Here is a 19,500-nt window from a genome sequence, read left to right as displayed (position 1 = left end):
ACTTTTGCTGACATTACAGAGGCAGATTTTTCCAAGCTTTTAGCTCCTTTAAGCATACTGTGACATTTAAGTGGCTGCTATAATTAAGACTGAAGAGTTCCAGGTATCACTGTGTAAGGCGTGATGGGAAAACTAAAGCAGAGACAGAGATGGAAGTAAATCCAGACATAAAGCAATGACTTTTTTTTTTTTTAATCAAGATTTCTTAATTTGTAGTCTCCGCCATCGACTGAAGTCACTGGGGCTTTCCCAGCTGGAAAGTCTGTCTCTGTAGAATTATAAATTCTTTCACATGGCTCACTTTCCAGTTATTACAACCCATGCTCTATGGCTAATAGGAGATTTTATAACTGCAAAGGCCTCTCAATATCCATGCTTTTGACTTCTCTTGTATTTAACAATCCCCTTTATTGTTGCTCAATTCAAATAATTTGGTCCCCACCAAGCTGTTTAATGGCTTGCAGAGGTGTTAGACCATGAAACAATAAAGAAAAAAGGTACCTACAGTAGATGGGGGAATCGAAAACAAAGCCAGAAGTCTAAGACGGAAGGAAAGAGAAAGGAGAGGAGACTGTGTGTGTTTTAAAACGTGCGGCTAGTTCATTGTCTGTCCACATGTGTCTGCATGTGTACGTATCTTATCCAACATTTTTGTCAGGAGTGTGTGGCAGTCTTGCTCCCATTTCCGCTCTGGAGCAGAGCGGTACAGGAAGACTGGCTGGTTGGCTGGCTGCACAGGAAAGGAAACAGTCTCTATCAAACAGCAGATGGAGGACAGCATGTGCTTACACTGCAGAAACACACACACACACACAGGCGTGCAAGCATGCAGTCCCACACACATAAGTAACTGTGTGGAAACACAGCAGCTTTTGTCAAGAGTGTGACCCAGATCGCACATCACAATTGTTGTGCCGCGGAGAATCAGAAGTTTTCACTGAGCTGTAGTTGAATGAGGAAGCTAGAGGACACTCTAACGTTTCAAATGCACTTTTGAAATGTTTTTATAATAGCAAAGACTTTTTTTTTGTGTGCTGGAAGGTTGTTTTGCCCTCTTGACTTTTCTCAATGCTGTTTTTTTTCCTCATTGTATTTATACGTAACATAGCAGCTGTAGTCCCCTGTAGCTGTTCAACCTTCAAATCCCTGCTCACCTCTGAAAAGCAGCGCTGGGTCAGAGTATCTGTGCATGCAGTTGGCTTTTTCTCCACCTCCGTCACCAAATTGAAACAAAATCATGTTATGTATGAAAATGACTGTCTAAACCTTTTTTTTTTCAGTAAACCCAATCTCTAGATCCTCCGGGCAAAAACAGTCAAGTATTTCCATTTAGCGCCGCAGTGTAGTTACTTTTCTCATCTCGTAGGTATAGCATAAGCAGCAGGGAAGAAGATGCCAAAGTTGTGGAAACCCACCAGTACTGCAGGCACTGTATGTATCAGGGTTTTTTTGTTTTTTTTTTTTTTTTCTTTTTCAGAAAATCAGTTTTTACATGGAGTAGCAGTGTTACAATAACTCTGAATATCTGCTGCAGATTGTGCTCTCTGTTTATGACACCTGTGTGAAGGTGGACCTAAACTAAGGATTAGGCAGGGCACATGCTCAAAATAACTGATCCTGATCAATTAAAAAATGCGTTGATCGGGCCCAATACCAATCCTTTTGATGCGACTGAAACATCCCTAAAAAGAAATATATTAATGTATTTTTCTGCATGCATAAAATGTAATTAACCCTCTTTGCATTTGAGGTGAATCATCAGGAATTAAAAGTTTTTTATTAAAGGAGAGTACATTTAATTTCATGTAATTATGTAATTTTTTTGTTTTGTTTTGTATTGAATTGGATTTTAGAGAATTGTGGAATATCGCTGGTACTAATATCAACTACTCAGTTTCTGATCGTGACGTGCCTGATAAGCAGAGCTGAGATTTTGACCCTTGTGTTACCTCTGTGGCCTGCAGGTCAAACACATTTGTCTGTTGTTGCGATTTAGTGATACTCAATATGTCATCACCTCCTCCTCCTCCTCCTCCTGGTGCCCCCCGCCTGGTGTGTATGCCCATGATTTCTGAAGCCCTGTCATGCCTCTGTCAGGAGCTGTTAGTGACGGCCCAGGTCTCCCCCTGCATGTCTCGCAGAGCTTTTGTCAGCAGTGTGAGGACTGGATGTTGCACTTCCTTTTTCCAAGAGGGCAGCGAGTTCTTGGAGGCCGTCGATGCAGAATTATTCGCTCTGCATATGTGTGTGTCCTTTCTCATTCATGCAACGCGCCTGCTTAGGAGGGAGGACAATGAGGCTCACTATGGTTCCCAAGGCCTTGCTGAGTGACTCATATTCCTATAGAATCCAGGCAGAGACCAAACAACAGGGTTACACAATCTTAATCAACAAAGTGCTGCTCATAATGTGCTCAGCGGGGGCCGTGATCCTGAAAAAGAGGATTGTGAAAAATGTGTTAGGTTGGGGTTTTGGATTTGGGTAACACAATTACTGTGCTACCACTTCCAGTTTCTCTGAGGAGGCAGGCTACTGTTGGAATCACTGGCTACTGTTATTTATATATGTATGTGTGTATATATATATATATATATAGATATAGATATAGATATATAGATATATAGATATATATAGATACATATATTTTCCCCTATTATTCCTAATATGACAATATTCTGAATTGGATGTGAGTCATGTAAACAACATATTCTGTTTTTATATTCACAGTTAGGTTTTCTTTCTTTAGCATTTTCTGATTAAGACATGTGGGATATGGCGTTATTATTCAGGTTTTAGGAGCATTATTCGGAAATGTTTACAGAGGCTCTTTGCATTGTCATGAATACGCTGTACACAAACCAACTCGCCAGTAGTTTGCAAGGCTTTGGGGTACAGATACATGCAAAAAAATAAAATTCTGGTCAGAAGAGAAACACCTGCTTTTAAACATTAGACATCAACAGGTTTTTCGATATGCACGAAATATTGCAGCAACAACCTTTTTAAGAAAGTGAAGGAAGGAAAGCGAGAGTCCAACATGTCCAACATCAGTAGGAAACCGAAAAAAACCTATTTTGATGCAAAGAAGCAAAATGACTTGTGGCTCCAGCTGTTCTACTTTTCCATATTTTGACATGATACGACATGTTAGGGCACGTTATTCCAGGGTTCACATGATCATAAAATCTCTGGAAAATTTAGGAAATTAGAAAACTCTTTTCAGGGTCCGTAAATGGTCTGGAATTAATAGAATGTTTAAGAGAAGTTTTGAACATATATTATTTTGGCTACTGTCTAAAAGATGATCTCAGTACATGTCTGAGCAAAACGCGTTCCTTGTCTAATTTGAAGTCTGCACTGCCTGACTGAACAATTATCAAACATGTCCATAAAACAATTTGTTTAACAAGCAATAAATGCATACAAAACACATGTGAAATCATCAATGACATCAATAGGATCAGTTAGTATAATGAGTGAGTAAAGTCGGCTATAGCACCAGCAGTTTGCTTGTCTGCAAATGTCGGGGGAAGAACGTGCTTAATAATGTATGGCTGTTTCTCTATATAGGCCTACCTTCTTTTAAACTACTTAAAGTCAGGAAAAGGCACAAAATATTATGGAAAAATTACGGAAAAGTTTTGAATTTGAAATGGTATAAAATGCATGGGAACCTTGATTATAGGAGTATGCACAGATGCATGTAAACAGGAACATTAGTGGAATAATCATTTTCATTTGACATGTCAACAGCTTAGTAAAAGTGTTGTCTTTTTCAAAATAAGGGCAAGAACCAGACTATTTTCTGCATGCAATCATACTCACTGTGATTCTGGACTGTGCCGTGAAAAAATACCAGTTGTTTTTCTGCTTGTTTGTCAAACCTGTTGTTGCTGGGTGTGTGATAAGGGAGCATTAAAGGGGCTGTTATTCTGGAAGATGAAGTGTGATACTTTGGTTTTGCTATGGAAACCGAAGCTGTACGACAGTAAAACCTTGCCTCTCATGCAGACAGTCAGGGGACATGTCAGGAACCAGTCGTCACATCCCTTTCTAAAGACTCACAGGAGGGTTTTATAGTCTGCGTCTGCACTGAGCAGCAGACAGGTCTGCTGTATCTCTGCAGAGCAGCAGAGGCGGGCTCCTCATCCTCGCAGCGTGGGCCATTCACTTTATCCCTTCTGGTCCCACATCTCCTCTCCTCCCCTCTGAATCAAGTGGCTTTTTGTTCTCCCGCAGCAGTGCTTATCACTCGCTTCTCCACCGCTCCCCTCCTCCCCATCCTCTTCTCGGGGAGTGAAAGGATATTTTGGGGGATAGATCTTGTCTGTCCTGTGCAGATCCCGAAGGACTGTGGTTATCTCTGTCTCTCTGTGACTGAAAATGGGGGTTCTATGCAAGAACTCCCCTCTTTCTCTGGGGGATGGTTTCCTACGAGTGTCAGGTCTGTTTAGCCCCAGTCTGTGTGTGTCAGCGCTGATGTTAAACAAATCTCACGGCAGTAGAAAAGCATTGTGGATTGTCATCATTACAGGCTCTGACACTGCGGTTTATTCTAATTCATTTGAGTGAAGTAGGCTTCTTTATCCCACAGGATTTCTCAATTGCCTGTTATTTCTACGCATGAATAACTTGACATAAAAATGAGCCATACATTCTCAGGGGAGGCAGCGTGGTTTGTTGTAATGCTCTCTAAAATCAGGCGCTCAGACGCCGTCTGAGTCAGCGGTTATGGTTTTGCGTAGAACTGCATTTGAATCTTTTTAATCATTTTTATTGGCCATTAAAACTTTTTCAAAAATGACCTCTGATGGATTTATTCTCACTTAAAGAGTTGATTTACCCATGATGTGACCAGCAGTCATCATTTTGTTCATTGTTTCATATTTATTCTGATGTGTAAACTAATAATCAGAAAGGACGTGGTTCCTGAATGACCGCTGTTTCTCCGTTGATTGCTGTATGTAAATGCCATAGATCAACTTAACAGGATCCACAAAGTCTAATCAAATACATATTCATAGAATTGCTGTGTTACAAATTAAAAAGGCCCGATAAAAACTGAGACTTTCATAGTGAAATTCCAGTATTTGTCAGTCTGGTTCTCATTTTCAGATTTTTGCACGAGTGCATGTAATGTGCTTTTTGGATGGTCCTGTTTTCCGAGTTGACAAGTTGTTCTTTTGATTCTGGTTTATGAGATTTTAGGCAGTAAAAAGAGCATTTAAACAACACGTTGATAATAGTTTAAAGCTTTATATTACAAAGTGATTTTATACTTGACCTGTTGCTAAACCAGTATATCCCATAAAACTAATGAAATATTGCTTTACCTGACTAATGCTAATAAATAATCTGATTTACTGTAGGTATTATTATAATTATTATTATTATTGCTATTAGTCCAACATTTCATGAATGCGGGGTAATTCACACACAGTGCAGTTTTTTGTTTATTTTGGGGTTTTTTTTGACTGGTTCTATTTGACAGTGGAGACTCAAGTTTTGGCTAATTGGTTTACAGTTTGAAACAGCTGCATGGACTTCCAGGGGACTACTTTCTGTGTTCATTTTTGTCAGCCACAAAGAGGAATCTCAAGTAGTGAATTCTGTTGAATTTTTGAAAGAAATTGCTAAGCTGTTAGAGGCTTGTGTCCTCGCCCTAATCGGTGCCATTCTTGCAGGAGTCCCATTTTTTGAAATATCTATAATCATGACCACCAGTCATGATCATACAACAAAAGAATAACAGCCACCTTGACAATTACCAGAACTTTCCTCTAACCATTTGAAGAATGCAGGTTTAGCATATACTTGGACCTCCAAAAAAGAGCCTCATCCCAAATTCATTTGCCTAAAAACTCATTAGTTTACCACTGTATGTCACATGTTGATCCTCCTCTTAATGGCCCTACAAGTTCAGCAGTAAATTTCCCATACATCTTCACGCTGACAGGCTCCCAGCTCTATACACAATCCCTTCTTCTTCTCTTTCTCTTTCTACATGTCTCTCACACTAATACCTGTTCATAGCAGAGTGCCGGTAATCACAGAGTGCTGGGTGATAATGAGACGTGTCACAACGCTGGTTTTGTCATTTCCAGCCCAGCTGCCGTGAACTACGCTGGCTATCGACGGCTCTGATTCCAGGCCGTAATTGCTTTTCCTTTGAATAATTTAAAGAGGGGAGGAGGTAAATCCCAGAGGTGTCAAGGTGGGAGAAAGATGGATGCCTCTGTGTTCAATCCTGTCAGCACGGGAGGTGTAAAGGGGCTTGGAGGACATGATGAGACCCTCACAGGGAGATTGCCCCCTCACATACACACACACGTGTTGAGAATGATGGACCACTAGTAGAATGATTTCTGGCACTGTGGTCCTCAAACAGGCTTTGGCACCTCATGTGTTTCCCATGGATCCCTGCTGAAGCGTTTGTGTGCGCCTCCATGTGTGTGTATTTCATGCCAAGCAGCCAGGCAGTGCAGCTGCCAGATTTGGGGCAGAAACGTATGCATGTAGTGTGATTTTGCAAGCGTGTAAATCTGTGGATCAGAAGTGATTTAAAGACCTACTGGCTCCTTGGAAAAAAAATGTACTATGACAGTGCGTGTGTGTGTGTGTGAGAGAGCCGCACAAACACACGGACCAAATGACACTCAAACAAGCCGACCAAGTGTAAGCTCAGATGTGGTGTTTGCCCGTGCAGACGAAAGACTGGAGTAAATATTTACTACCAATTACGCTCTTGGTTTCCATGCCTCGCCAGAATGTGACAGTAGCTTTGAAATGCTTTAAACGCTGAAGACGTGCATCAAATGAGAGCTGCTCTCAAATGTTATGGCTGGAATGTTTTTAAGAGGATTATTGATAATCGCTTCTCATCTAGCACCGTGTTATTTTTAACTAATATGCAGCAGCTAAAAGCTCTTATTTCCAGTGAGGACTACTCTAATGGCAGTGCTTTCAGGGTCAGACACAGTAGCCACCATATCTTCGTCAACAGGATGTTGTGGCCTGAACCTGGCAACCAACCACAGCTTTTTTCCCCCACTAATGGCTAACGTGGTTTTCTCTTTGTCCTTTTATTCAGTTAATGTTTCTCTCCTGCATTTAAACACCTGCATACGTAAGCACGTATGCATTTTCTCCCACGTTCAGCTGGGAGATGCTACGTTTGTTCCCACAGAGGTAGAGGGCTGACACTGCAGAGCGGAGCCAGCGGGTCTCCAAGGTCATTACCACTGCCACAGCGTCTGGGCGCCCTGGGAAGGAGGCAGGAATTGATTAATGACAATGCTAGGAGCGCAGGAGGGGAGGAGCCCAGATTGGCAAGAGAGCAGCGCTGCAGAATTGTTACTGTATACTGGTGCTATAGATAGTCCTAGTGTTGGATACTGCAGAGTGTGACACAGTACTACTGTACAACTACCCCTGATGATGATAAGTATTCATTAAGTAGCTAAGTTGGATATTCAGTAAAGAGATTTAAGGTAATGGCAGGTTTTTTTTAAAATTCCAGGCTGACAAAGATTATTAGTTTAAAGGAATCTGAGTTTGCTTGTTTTGGACAGTGTTGGGCAATCTTACTGTCAAAAATTGCATGCAAAAAAGTATACAAAAGCAACAACAGTTAAATTAGCAACAATATTCCAAAACTTTGAAGGGTTGCCTATACATTTGTTTGTTTGGGGGTTTTTTTGTGGTGGCCAACCAAAATATATTATAATTTTTGGAGTTGGGTTGTATGTATATATATATATACACATACATATACATTTACATTTACGTATTCTAAAGACATTCAATTTGTTAACATTATGACGTCAACATGAATAATTTACTGAACACCAATACATGCTTAATTGGCTCTTAAACTAGTGTTTTAATGAGTTAATGCTTATGATATGGAAATCCCCGCCCTGCAAATTGATGGGATTGGGTCCTTAGTTCTGTGATGTATGAAACCCTGTAAGTTTGAATCGGTTTGTTTTTGAAGCCGTCGTCGATACACTGCAAAGGTGGAAATGCTCAGCCTTGGCACTGACTGCTTATTTTCCTTGTAATATGTCCTTTAGCATATAAAATAACACCATATAAACACATTAACAAGCTGAAAAACTGGATTTCCATTTGAGGGTGTCTTTAAGATTATGCCAAACACTCTCCTTCCCACAGTTTTTACCAAATACCCCTGTTCTCCATGACCTGTTAACTCAGACAAAAGGCTGGATTGACATCAGGTTCTTAGGTACTCAGTGTGTGTCTGCACGCTGTGTTTTATATATTTTTTAAATTTTTGACAAAGCCGATGTGTTACACATCCCACAGGTGCCACCTTAGTGGCAGCGCTGCTGGTCAGGTTACCATGGAAACGCATTGTGAGGAATGTTGGTATATATGTTAAAGGTAATCTACATTTTTCTCTGTATACTTTTAAAATCTTATATTGGGTGATGAAAACTGTATCACAAGTGAAGACAAGTGGCTCCTGTTTTTTTATTTTAAATGTAAAAATTTGCCGCACAGACTGCACCGTGGTACAGTCTGAATTCAGATTGTGGGTGTAATCTGCAGAAATAGGGTGGATAAGTTTAGAAAGCGCAACAGTAATCACCTTGTCCAACTAGGTTGCATTGCATGGGAAGCAGTCGCACATCTGTGCGAGCAGATGGACACCCGGCTTCATTTCCTCAGTCAAGACTGTGAATGTAGTGCACTGTCCTTATAAATAGCTAACCTGACCCAGGTTTACACACTGCAGCTCCCAAAAGGCAGAGAGCGCAGAGACAGAGAGACGCGGTGATAAAAGGACAACCAGCTGAAATGGAAAGCAAGAAGTTGTTAAACTTCCTGCAGTGTTCTGGTCAAAACAGACTGATTAATCATCACATTAGATACCCAAACACATAAAATTATGAGGGCACTCGTTATTTTTTTATTGCATGTCAATAAAGGTGGGAGACTCATGAGACACATTTTCAAAAAAACAATAATGGTCCAAATCTATGCATTAGAGGCTGACATATTTTGAATATTAGTCATGCTACAAAAAGCATTGTATCCTACACTTCCCATAATGCAACTTTATGCCATCTTTAGTAGGGATGGGGATTGAATCTAGTTCTACTGAGGACCGGGGTTTGCTTTTTTCAAAACCCAAAAGTCAATAACGTTTGAGCTCATCGATAGTGCTATTGAGTCTTGTGGGTTCTGTTACGCAACAGCACATTTCGAGTTGAGGCACATTATTTAAATCAAATCACTGGTCCGCATACATTGATTATATGTCAAATTAAACCTAAATGCAGAACCTTTGACTGCTTTCGCACTGAAAAAAAGTCCTTCAGCTCCATTAGCTGTTGCTGCACAGTCTTCATCATCCACTCGAAGCAGCAGCGGTAAACACACCCAAACTTTGTATCAAGTCTCATCGGCAGGATAAGAGCTTGTTGGCTAAATAAACAAGTTTCCATAGGCTTCATTGTGAGGTGTTCTAGGTCAGCTCAATAAAATGACTATCAGGCAAAGGTAAATAAAAAGTCATCATGATGTGTTCAAATGTAACATTTAGAAAAAGAAAATTTAGTTTTTGGCGAAAAACTTGAATAATACAGTTGTTTGGGTGTGAAATTTGTTTTCCCAGCTAAATAAAATGGTCAGTAGAGATGGAATTACAACCTGTTTAATCTCCTGTCATGAGCTTTAATCATCTTAAAATACAAAATTAAAACTTCTGACACCAAGATTTTTCAAAGTGAATATTTAAATTAATGATTTCCTAATCACAAATAACATGACAGAACGTGACAGTAAAACCAGGTCTGTTAAAAACGTATTGTCGCCTCGTCTTTCCACCAACAATGGGAAAGTAGTGATAGTGGTATTGATAAGGGCTTGGATCTTTATGGAGTCATAATAATGGTTTTAATAATTAACAGTCCCTATCGCTAATCTGTAGTGATTTTGTGACTTATTGAAGTTTTGTTTTTTGTGGTCTTTGTCAAATATGACCAACCACAGAAAATATGCCTGAAGTTCTGTACAGATGCATCGTGATAACAACACACATATACAGTGTTTGTGCCATGGTACATTACAACAAAAATGTTACACCTGTTGCTGTGGTTACAGAAACTTACACAATATATCATTCAACCACACCATGACTCGTTATCGCACTGATCAGCTTCTTGTAGCTTTGCTCTATAAATAAGGCTTCTCTATTTTGCTCGTGGTTCACTCTGTGGCAGCCTCACAGCAAGCGAACAGCTAACAAAGACAAAGTAAGGATGAGCATATTGAACCTGAAAAAACAGCGGAGAACGACTGTGCTAAAATTAATGTTACGTTCTGGTCAACACTGACGCGGTCATCAGCCACATGTGCAGAGGACAAAGTAAGACTGCTCATTATTAACTGAACTGAACTTGAGAGTTACTTTGACTGTTTATGTTACACTATTATTTTAGAGAATCAATATACTTTTTTTTATCTGACAGTATTAAAGGTTAAGTCTAATGTTGATATTAGCAATATAAGAAAAATCTGTTAGCAATATAATTAAAAAAATGTACACTAATATAAGTTTCTTTTTACTTATTGGCAGTTATGTATCTTTCATAAGCTAATGTCTGACTAGCACCTTATTTCTGTTATCGCATTTATCTAAATTTATAATCAGTATTCTTGTGTACATTTAGCAGAAATTTAGTTTGTTAAGAAAACAGTTTAGGAGCTGCCATGGGCCCCTGGGCGTGGGCATTTGTGTCCCTTTGTAGTCTCCATATCATAAGCATTAACTTTTTGTGGCTTTGTGTTTCTTGGCGGTCATTTTATGTTTCTTTGTGGTTGTTTGAGGTAATTGTGTGTCTTTTTTTTGTTGTTTTGTGTCTCCCTGTGGTCAATTTGTGTCTCTTTTTGTCTCTATTGTGTCCTGTGAATGTGTTATGTGTAACGAACTATAAGTCAAAAGAGAACTTTCTGGGAGTCTTTTGTACAACCAGGCGGGCTAATAACATCAACATCCTATGGGAATTGCTTCTAAATCTGTGATTTTAGATTCAGAAACATTTAACAACACCGGCTCCTTAAGTTTCAAGTCATTCTGCAACAAATTCCAAGCTGAGGGTGCAGAATACCCCAAATCCCTTTTCCCAATATCTGTCACTGTGATAATCTGAGCAACATACATGGGAATTCATCCTGTCGTTTGTCTAGTCTCATTTTAAAAGTAAAGGTCTGAAAAAGTTGCTAAATCAAGTTTGCAACACTGTTGGTATCAATTTTCTCCTCCAATTCTCTGCGAGAAAACAACTCAGGTTATTTCCCACAATCACCGCTTTAACTTTTAAACATATAATATAATTTATGTCTGATTATTCTTTATAAACATTTAATCAGGTTGATGAGTTTGGGGCAGCGACAGAAGGGTTGGCGGCATTGAACACAGCAGTGAGAAAATTCACTGAAGACTTTAGTTTACTGGTTGTTTTTCCTCAAAGCCATCTTGCAGGTTTCAGTTATATTGAAGAAAAAAAACCTGTAGCCTAAAGGGTAAATAGTGTGACAGCTTTTTACTCAGAGGACACAATGTACCTACTGCCCGCTCACCCTGTCACATCGCCCGTACACCCACTACCCATTTTCCGAATTCCCCAGCTGATGTATTTGAAGAGACAGAGCGACTCTGTGCCCAGTGAAACCACATTCAGTGGAACTGACAGTGCTCTGTCTACGGGAAGACGCGATGCCAAAGAACACCGTGTTTCCTGTCACAGGCCGAGACAGACAGTTTCTCTGTCTTATCTTCTAATTGTAACAAGCTTGTCCTTTCTGATGGTTTCGCTTTCTGGGGCTAATTAGTGAGACAATAGTGGAGAGCTGCAGGGGTATCATTATGTCACTTTTAACCCAGACTGAAAGAAAGACAGAGCAGGGAAACACACCATGAGGAAAACGCTAAACCACAGGGAGGTATCGCTCATCCTCAAAAACAAAACACTGTCAGGGAAGAACATTTGTCAGCTCCCAGGTTTGGGACACAATATTCAGTATGTATGAGGCAGAATTCCCACACTGCCTTTTTCATGTTTGGAGCAAAGATAAAGAGAGGCCTTACAGTGGCCTGCTTGCATTTTCAGTTGCCTGTTTGTTCAGTGCGATATACTGAGATCTGTGTGTGTGTGTGTGTGCGTACGCGCGCATTATTGTTTACATGCTGTCCAGGTTGCAGGTATTCAGAGGTGGCAGGTAATAATTAGTGGAGACAGAGCTGTGAGTCAAACAGTGCATACCAGGTGCTGCAGGTCTCTATGAACACGTCAGTGGCTGAGGTGTTGTCATGTACAGTATGTTGGAAGGTCTAGGTGATACATTAGTGGTATGGCAAATGTATTCAAAATTTTAAAAAGTCTGGCAGCAATCGTGGTGAAAATTGCTGTAATCTGTGTTTTCCTTTCAACCCACTCCCTGTGTGTTCATTGGTCCCATCGCTGTTTTTCACAGCGTCAGATGGTAAATCAGATCCTACGCATTGTGTTCATTGTTGGCAAATGGTGATTGTCGTTCAAAGTGTGTACCTCCTTTTTTCTTGTGTTGTGTGGCTCTTGTTCACTGTATCTGGGTATTGTTTAACTGTGATGCTATTTTATGCAAATACAGTTTAATGAAATGGTTTGATTGGACAGGTACATAAATGGAGAAGTAAAAGCATTCTTACTGTCTATTGCAAAGATAAGATGTGCAATCATGAAACCAAAACATATCGGATTCTCCCTTTTGTGTGCTCAAAGTAAAGCACAGAGTGGGATTTACCAAGCAGATATGTAGCTGTAACAGAGAAAAACATACAATTTAAATCAGTTGTACCCTTTTTCCCACAAAAAATTGCACAAATTTTCCTTTTTTTTTTTTTAATGGGAGAACACCCAATGAAAACAGATATACTCCTTTCCCATTGCCAGTAAACCAGTCGGCAAACGCCTCTCTGTTATTTATTTTTTCTGGTGCGTCACTTTTGGCATCACCAAATGTGTCTGAAAAGAGAACAGTAAACTGCGCAAAGCAGCACTGAAGCAGTGAAAACATTACATCAGTTTTTCTTTTTACAGCAGGTTTTTATATCTTCAATTTAAAGACAGCGATTTATAGAGAGCAGTGATGACATTTTCTGACACAGACGCTACCTTCAGCTTACGGGATTTTTCCATTGGACATGTGTCTTTATCCATCTTAAACTAAATGTCTTTTTGTTAAAGTTATGTTAGTTTTCGACTACAGTTTGCATGCAGTCTTTAAATTGGACAGCAGATTTCCGTCAAAAGATAACAGGTCATTAATCACAAGGTAATTCCCTGAAAGTCAATGAGTTACATCTCTCGACTTCAGCTCAGCAAGGAAACACAAAAATGGATTTTGTACTGGAAAGACTAAACTTGGAAGATACCCATTTGATTTGGCTAACTCTGACTGCTGAAGCTCATATTTAATCTCTCACACTGGAATCATATCAAGAAGGGATCGCCTCATGGCCAGTATGAAGAGGACAGGATGAATGAGCACCTCCCATTCTGCAGCCCAGGATGACACTGACCTACCGTGAGACAGAGCGAACTCTCTGCTGGGTAACTCGGGACATGCATGCCACTGAAATAACTGGCCGGGACAATACCCTTCCCCAAGGCAACTTGCAAATGTCTCCTTTCGGAAAATAACGATGCCTCAGAACTTCCCCCGAGCTGACATCTCCCATGACCTATTTTCATTATGGCTGATGGCTGCTGACGAGCTGCAGCGTGCTAAATGGAGAAAGGACAATACACAGACGAGAGCACACACAATGCGATGATTGCCCAGAGTATGACCCGAGCTAAATGATGACTAACACTAATAGACTAATTTGAGACTTGTGGTCTCGGCTGGTTTATGCTGAGTGAGGAGAAACGGAGGGGAGATTAGATACCGCGAGGAATCGGAAGCAAGCGTTATTTATAGTTACGTGAGGGACATTTCCTCGCAAAGTCGGAGGAAAGGAAGTTGGAGATCTCCTCAGAGACGCTGAAGAGGTCAGGCTGCAATGACAAGATGGGAAGAGCGAGGGGGTGAGCGGCCCCGTGGTCCCCCAGGAGCAGTTGAGCCACGCAGGGGTTGGAGGCTGAGACGTGACAGGGTGACATCTCTAGAGGTGACGGAGGGGAAAGAGGGAGCCAAGAACGAGGCAACGCTTACAAGAAGCAGCAGCACTTTACCACAAGACACAGCCTGAGGGCTCGCTATGAGCACTCTGCAGGCCGTCCCTGTTGAGACAGGCCAGGGTTCCCTCGGATCCTTAAAACGTCTTAAAAGGCATTGAATTCATTAATCTAAAAATAAATCCTTAAATGGTGTTAACGTGTCCTAAACCAATCTGTTAAAAGTCGTAATTTTTTTTTTTAGAAAAATAGGATTTTAGCAATTGTCTTTCGGACGTTAAATCTCGTAATAATTGGTGATAAACAACTTTTAAATAATTAACAGAATGCGTTACCATCACATAGATAAGGATAGAGAAACCAACAACACAATTATCACATCGAATCAAAACTTTTTTTATATTGGAAACCAAATGGATACTTGTATAATAATTTATGTTTTTCATGCTCTCCAATTTACAAGGTTTAAATTTTTTCAGCATTTTAAGGAGATCATCAAACTTTTTAGCTTGACCGAAAAGTTGCAGTTTATATTACGATAAACATTAAGACATTAAGTTCCTAATACTAAGTAATATATGTGATTGTTATTTTATTTTGTTTCATTTTTTTAATTTTTCAATTGCACAATAAAACCACAACAAAAGTACAAAAACAGACTAAAACAGATTTTGCAGGTCAGATTAAAAAATACTCATGTAGGGTTAAAAAGATGTCTCAACTAAAGAAACATTGCAAACAGTTGAAGACAAAACAAAAAAAATAAGCAAGAAAATATGTTTTTATGAAGTAAACATCAGAAAAATAATAAATAAACTGTAACAATAATATCAAAATAATACGGTAGAAAACCTGTTGAAGTGACATGTCCCTTTTTAAAATTTAAATGCTACAAGAAATTCTTCATACAGAGCTGTATGCTCCACAGCCTTGTCTTTCATCAAAAACAAGTGCAACATTTTTCCTTATTGTAAAATTGGTCTTTAATTTAATTCCAAGTGGCATTAAAACGTCTTAAATTAAACTTGCTTTAGGCTATAGGAGCCCTGCAGACACTGCATACTAAATATCATTGCAGCTTGTGTAGCAGAAAGAAACGGCGCCACGAGTGAATTTCCACATCACAGAGCCTCAAGTCTTCTACACAGAGGATTCACACACTGTAGCTCAATAACCGCCTCCTCATCCAGGCTGGTGACATTTGCAGAGCGAGCCTTAAACAAGAGGGATAAAGAGGGAGGAGAGCCGGAGAAGGGGGTAGCATGCTCCTCCTCTCCCCTCTTCTCTCATTAGAATTCTCTCATCAGTTTTCCCCATGGAGCGTAGGGGGACATGTCAGGGTTTATTAATCGCTCCAGGAAATATTATTGACCTGGACCTTCTGCTCCCGCTCTCCCCGCTGCAGTCAGTGTCTCTGCTCTGCTGCCTCCACATTCCTCCGGTGTCCTGTCTGGACACATTACAGGACACTGCGGCACAGCGTGGAGGCTTCAACACACAGTGTCTTCATTGACTATGCACTTGGCCTGGGCTTTCTTTTTCACCGCAGCTGCAGAGCAACACACACACACACACACACACACACACACACACACACACACACACACACACACACACACACACACACACACACACACACACACACACACACACACCTGCAGCCTTGGGGAGACAAAGCGCACTCTGCTCTGCTTCATTATGGGGTGATAGCTGCTCTGTGATGGTGCGCAATGCTTGGATTTCAACTTTTGTGAAAATAAAACAACTGCAGACATCTCAAGGCTCATAGGTTTGCAGAGCTCACCAGCAGATTTCAAAAGAAAAGAGGTGCTTGAATCAATGTGATGTGGAACCCGTTCTGAATGCTCAAACACTGGAATCGATTGGAGAAACTCCTCTATCCTCCCTCCTCTGCATTCTTTCACGGGGAGAAAATGAAGGAGTGATCAGAGCCATTCAGCTCCTGGATGTCACTGTGTGTAAAGGCTCTGGACGCTCATGGTGCATGCGTGTGCATGTGAAGAGATGTTATTAAAGGGGAGGGGGAGGAGGTGGCAGAGAGGAGATCATGGGGGTGTAAGTGTTAAGCCTCTTGCAGCCTGACTCCAGATTTCGCTCCCCGTGATCTGATACATCCAGTTTTGCTTGGCTTAACCGCTTATTTGTAGTTCAATATCAGCTGATGTCCAGGCCTTCCCCTGGCATGCATGTTGTGTGTGAGTGTGTTGTGATTTCTAACAGCACATTAAGATCCTACACACGCTATATCCAGGAAATCAGCTGTTTCCGTGGTAATGCCGTGCAGAAATGTGTAAAGAAACCGGCTGTTATCAGCTCTGAGGAATAAATCAGACCTTCTTAAAAATAGGCTTCTATGGGGTACTTTTCCATAGACAGTGTATTACAGAGGTTCCCAACTGGTCCAGTCACAGGGTCCAGAGTTTTACTTTGTCATTAGTTTGAGGTGCACACATTTTAAAGCCACGTGTTCAGTTTTATTTCACAAAATGTACAAAACAAGTTGGCTTAGAACACAAAACTGAATTAAATACTGCAAGAATAAACAGGAACAGCACTTTAAAATAAAAGCTCTGCACGAGTCACTTGTCCATTCAGAACACCTGGTGGGTTGTGACCCTCTTTTGGATCACAACCCACCAGTTGGGAACCACTGGTGTATTACATACAGTAGGTGTCAGTCGGCACGCCCCCACTTTGGAGAGTCAAGCTGGAATCTGACATGGAAGCTAAGCAGTGTACTGCTGTTGAGGGTATTTTCACCGCTTTTCCTTTTCGATAGGCACCCAATTTTGAGGGGGAAACTGTAAACAGCCTCTATACTCTACATCTATACTCTCCTCAAAGCCACCAGACTCCATTGACAAAAACAGTGATTCTTGCTTGCTGAACACAGGAGCAGCAGGTCAGGCTGCTTTGATAAGTTAGTTAGTATGAGTTATTCTATGAGTTTGGTGAATTTGAACTAACCCTTTTAAACGCCAAATTCACATAATAATACAAACAAGATCACTATTTGAGACAGCAGAAGACCAGCAGCTTCTGTGTTCAGTGATATTAAATCACTGTTTTTCTCAAGGGAGTCTGGCATTAAAGGGAGCAATATAACAGCTTAATTTTCCTGTTGGAAAAAACTGTCTGACATTCAGGTAAAGCAGTGACAGGTCTCTAAGTATAGCGTACACCTGAACTGATATCAATTTTTTTAGGCGTGACTTTTTTTTGGTGACTAAAGTATGTTTTGTTGCTGGCCTCTCCAACAGTAATAAATCGCTTAGCTTTCAGTCAGATTCCAGTCTGTTTCTCCAAACAGGGGCGTGCCAACTGACATCCACTGTTTGTAATATACTGTCAATGGATAAGTAAGTCATACAATCTAAAAAAAATCTGAACTATCCCTTTAAAGTGGCTTTAACAAGTTCTCTTTGCTCAATCTAAAAACGTACTGATTAAAGCATGAGTAGAGCTTTGTCAGAGTAGTAAGGAGCATTGCATTGGGTTGTGCAGGTCGCACACATGTAACTAGGTGTCATCTTTGCAATTTTTTTCTCAATGGGTTCTTGAGAAAGCATCACCTTGTCTTTTTAAATATTGGTTTGTTATGCCTCCGTGTGGACATAGTCGGCATTACACTGCCAGCTTTATGACGGGAGTAATGAATGACCAGGATATGAGTGTGTTGTTCCATTGTGCCTCCGTGAACTTTGCACCGATGAGCACATTCCTAAAAGCCGCCGTCATGAATAAAGAAATATGCCTCAGATCTGTCAATAGCTTTTGTGTTGCTTAAATGGTGATATTATCCAAGGGGCCATGTTCGCATGACTCTTCACTTTTGCAGACATGTCTGGCTCTAAATTTAATATCCGTCTTCATTTTGTTTTCCTGCAGTCACAATGGTCCCACTTCTGTTTTTGGTGGCAGCCACGACAACATCCAATTCAACCGGCAATGGCAACCATACACAAGGTAAGAACAATAACAAGGCCGATGCACCACATGTGAGACTGAGAGGGCAGCAAAATCCCATTGCTATCCACGGCAGTCATCACTTTTCCCTAAGATATGATTATAATGTGTCCTTCTCAGCGCATGCATCTGCTTGATAATAGCCTTTTCTGCAGACTTGTTATTATCGGATCACAATGAACTCCAGCATCCCTGGACCGTAATTTACGGCTTATTGTGTGTCTTTATAAACACAGTTAATAGCTGGCTGTGTGGCTGTGACTCTTGGCTGAGTCTCCATTCTTAGAGCTTCCCATTTTCCATCAGACAGACATACCGACAGGACGAAAATGAGCTGATACTTATCTCCGTAGACAAAATACTGCTGAAGCCAGTTATTAAATCAGGCCTGTGACCAGAGGAGGTGTAGAGTACTGGTTTGTTTTATCACTTAAAGGTCCCATATTACACTCATTTTCAGGTTCATACTTGTTTTTGAGATTTCTACTAGAGCATGTTTACATGCTTTTATGTTAAAAAAAACACTTTTTTCTCACAGTATCTGCTTGAATACACCAGTATTGTCCCACTATCTGAAACGCTCAGTTTCTCTCTCTTTAAGCCCCCCTCTGAAAACATTAAATAATGTGTTGATGGCATCACATTCAGAATGAGTGTGTATTTCCTCCCTAAAAACAAACCACAATGATGTTTATCATTCTTAATAGTAAGTAAATAAGTAAATATGTAGTCTTTGTGGTGTATTTACCTGAATAAAGGTTACACAAGCTCACAACTGTTTCGGAAGAACCCCAGTAATGAGTCCTAAAACTCTGGTGGTGATGTTCATGTAGTTTAGATCCTTTATAGCCTAGCATTAACTTTTTACTTCCAGTGATTTTATTTAGGCTTCAGAAAGCCAAAAATTGGTGATCATTTGTGAAGATTATCTTGTTGAACAACACGTGCAAGTATCATAAAAGATTTTTAAAGATGTTTAACCCAATGAAACCCAGATCATCAGTTTTCTTGAGCTGTGATCAGACACCTGTCACAAACATTAAACCTCTGAAATGTGATTTCTTTTAAGAACATGGGGAAAAAGGCAATAAGCAATTTTGCAAGAATCAATAAAACGTGACAAGAACATAACCTGAAAAATAGCTGAGACAAAATGAGAAACTGAGAATCACTGGAAAACTATCCAAAAGGGAAAAGTAAAAATTATTTTTCATAATTACTTAAATAAAATGTTGACACAAAAATATAAATTTATATTTAATATTATCATATTTTAACACTTGTTTATTTGTTTTGTGTGTTTTTCTTTAAGTTCCTCTTTTTT

At 40.2% G+C, this 19,500-nt stretch overlaps 1 protein-coding gene across 9 annotated transcripts in view; it reads left to right on the top strand.

Annotated features, from left to right (window-relative positions):
- Positions 1 to 19,500, top strand: part of ptprea (protein tyrosine phosphatase receptor type Ea) — an 80,989-nt gene that overhangs the window by 40,009 nt on the left and 21,480 nt on the right. For 5 of the 9 annotated variants that reach the window (XM_088069931.1, XM_088069934.1, XM_088069930.1 and 2 more), the window contains one exon: positions 18,099 to 18,176. In XM_088069931.1, coding sequence (XP_087926057.1) covers positions 18,104 to 18,176 — 73 coding nt within the window. In that variant the 5' untranslated portion in view covers positions 18,099 to 18,103. Of the gene's footprint in view, positions 1 to 10,323; positions 10,397 to 18,098; positions 18,177 to 19,500 lie in introns of those variants that run through there. The other 4 variants (XM_088069928.1, XM_088069935.1, XM_088069929.1 and 1 more) reach the window with 4 other exon arrangements.

The sequence above is a fragment of the Plectropomus leopardus genome, chromosome 19 (genome assembly GCF_026936395.1).
Source record: "Plectropomus leopardus strain MGB_pleo_1.0 chromosome 19, ASM2693639v1, whole genome shotgun sequence".
NCBI classification, from domain to species: Eukaryota; Metazoa; Chordata; class Actinopteri; order Perciformes; family Serranidae; genus Plectropomus; species Plectropomus leopardus.
This window is presented reverse-complemented; position numbering and strand designations above follow the sequence as displayed.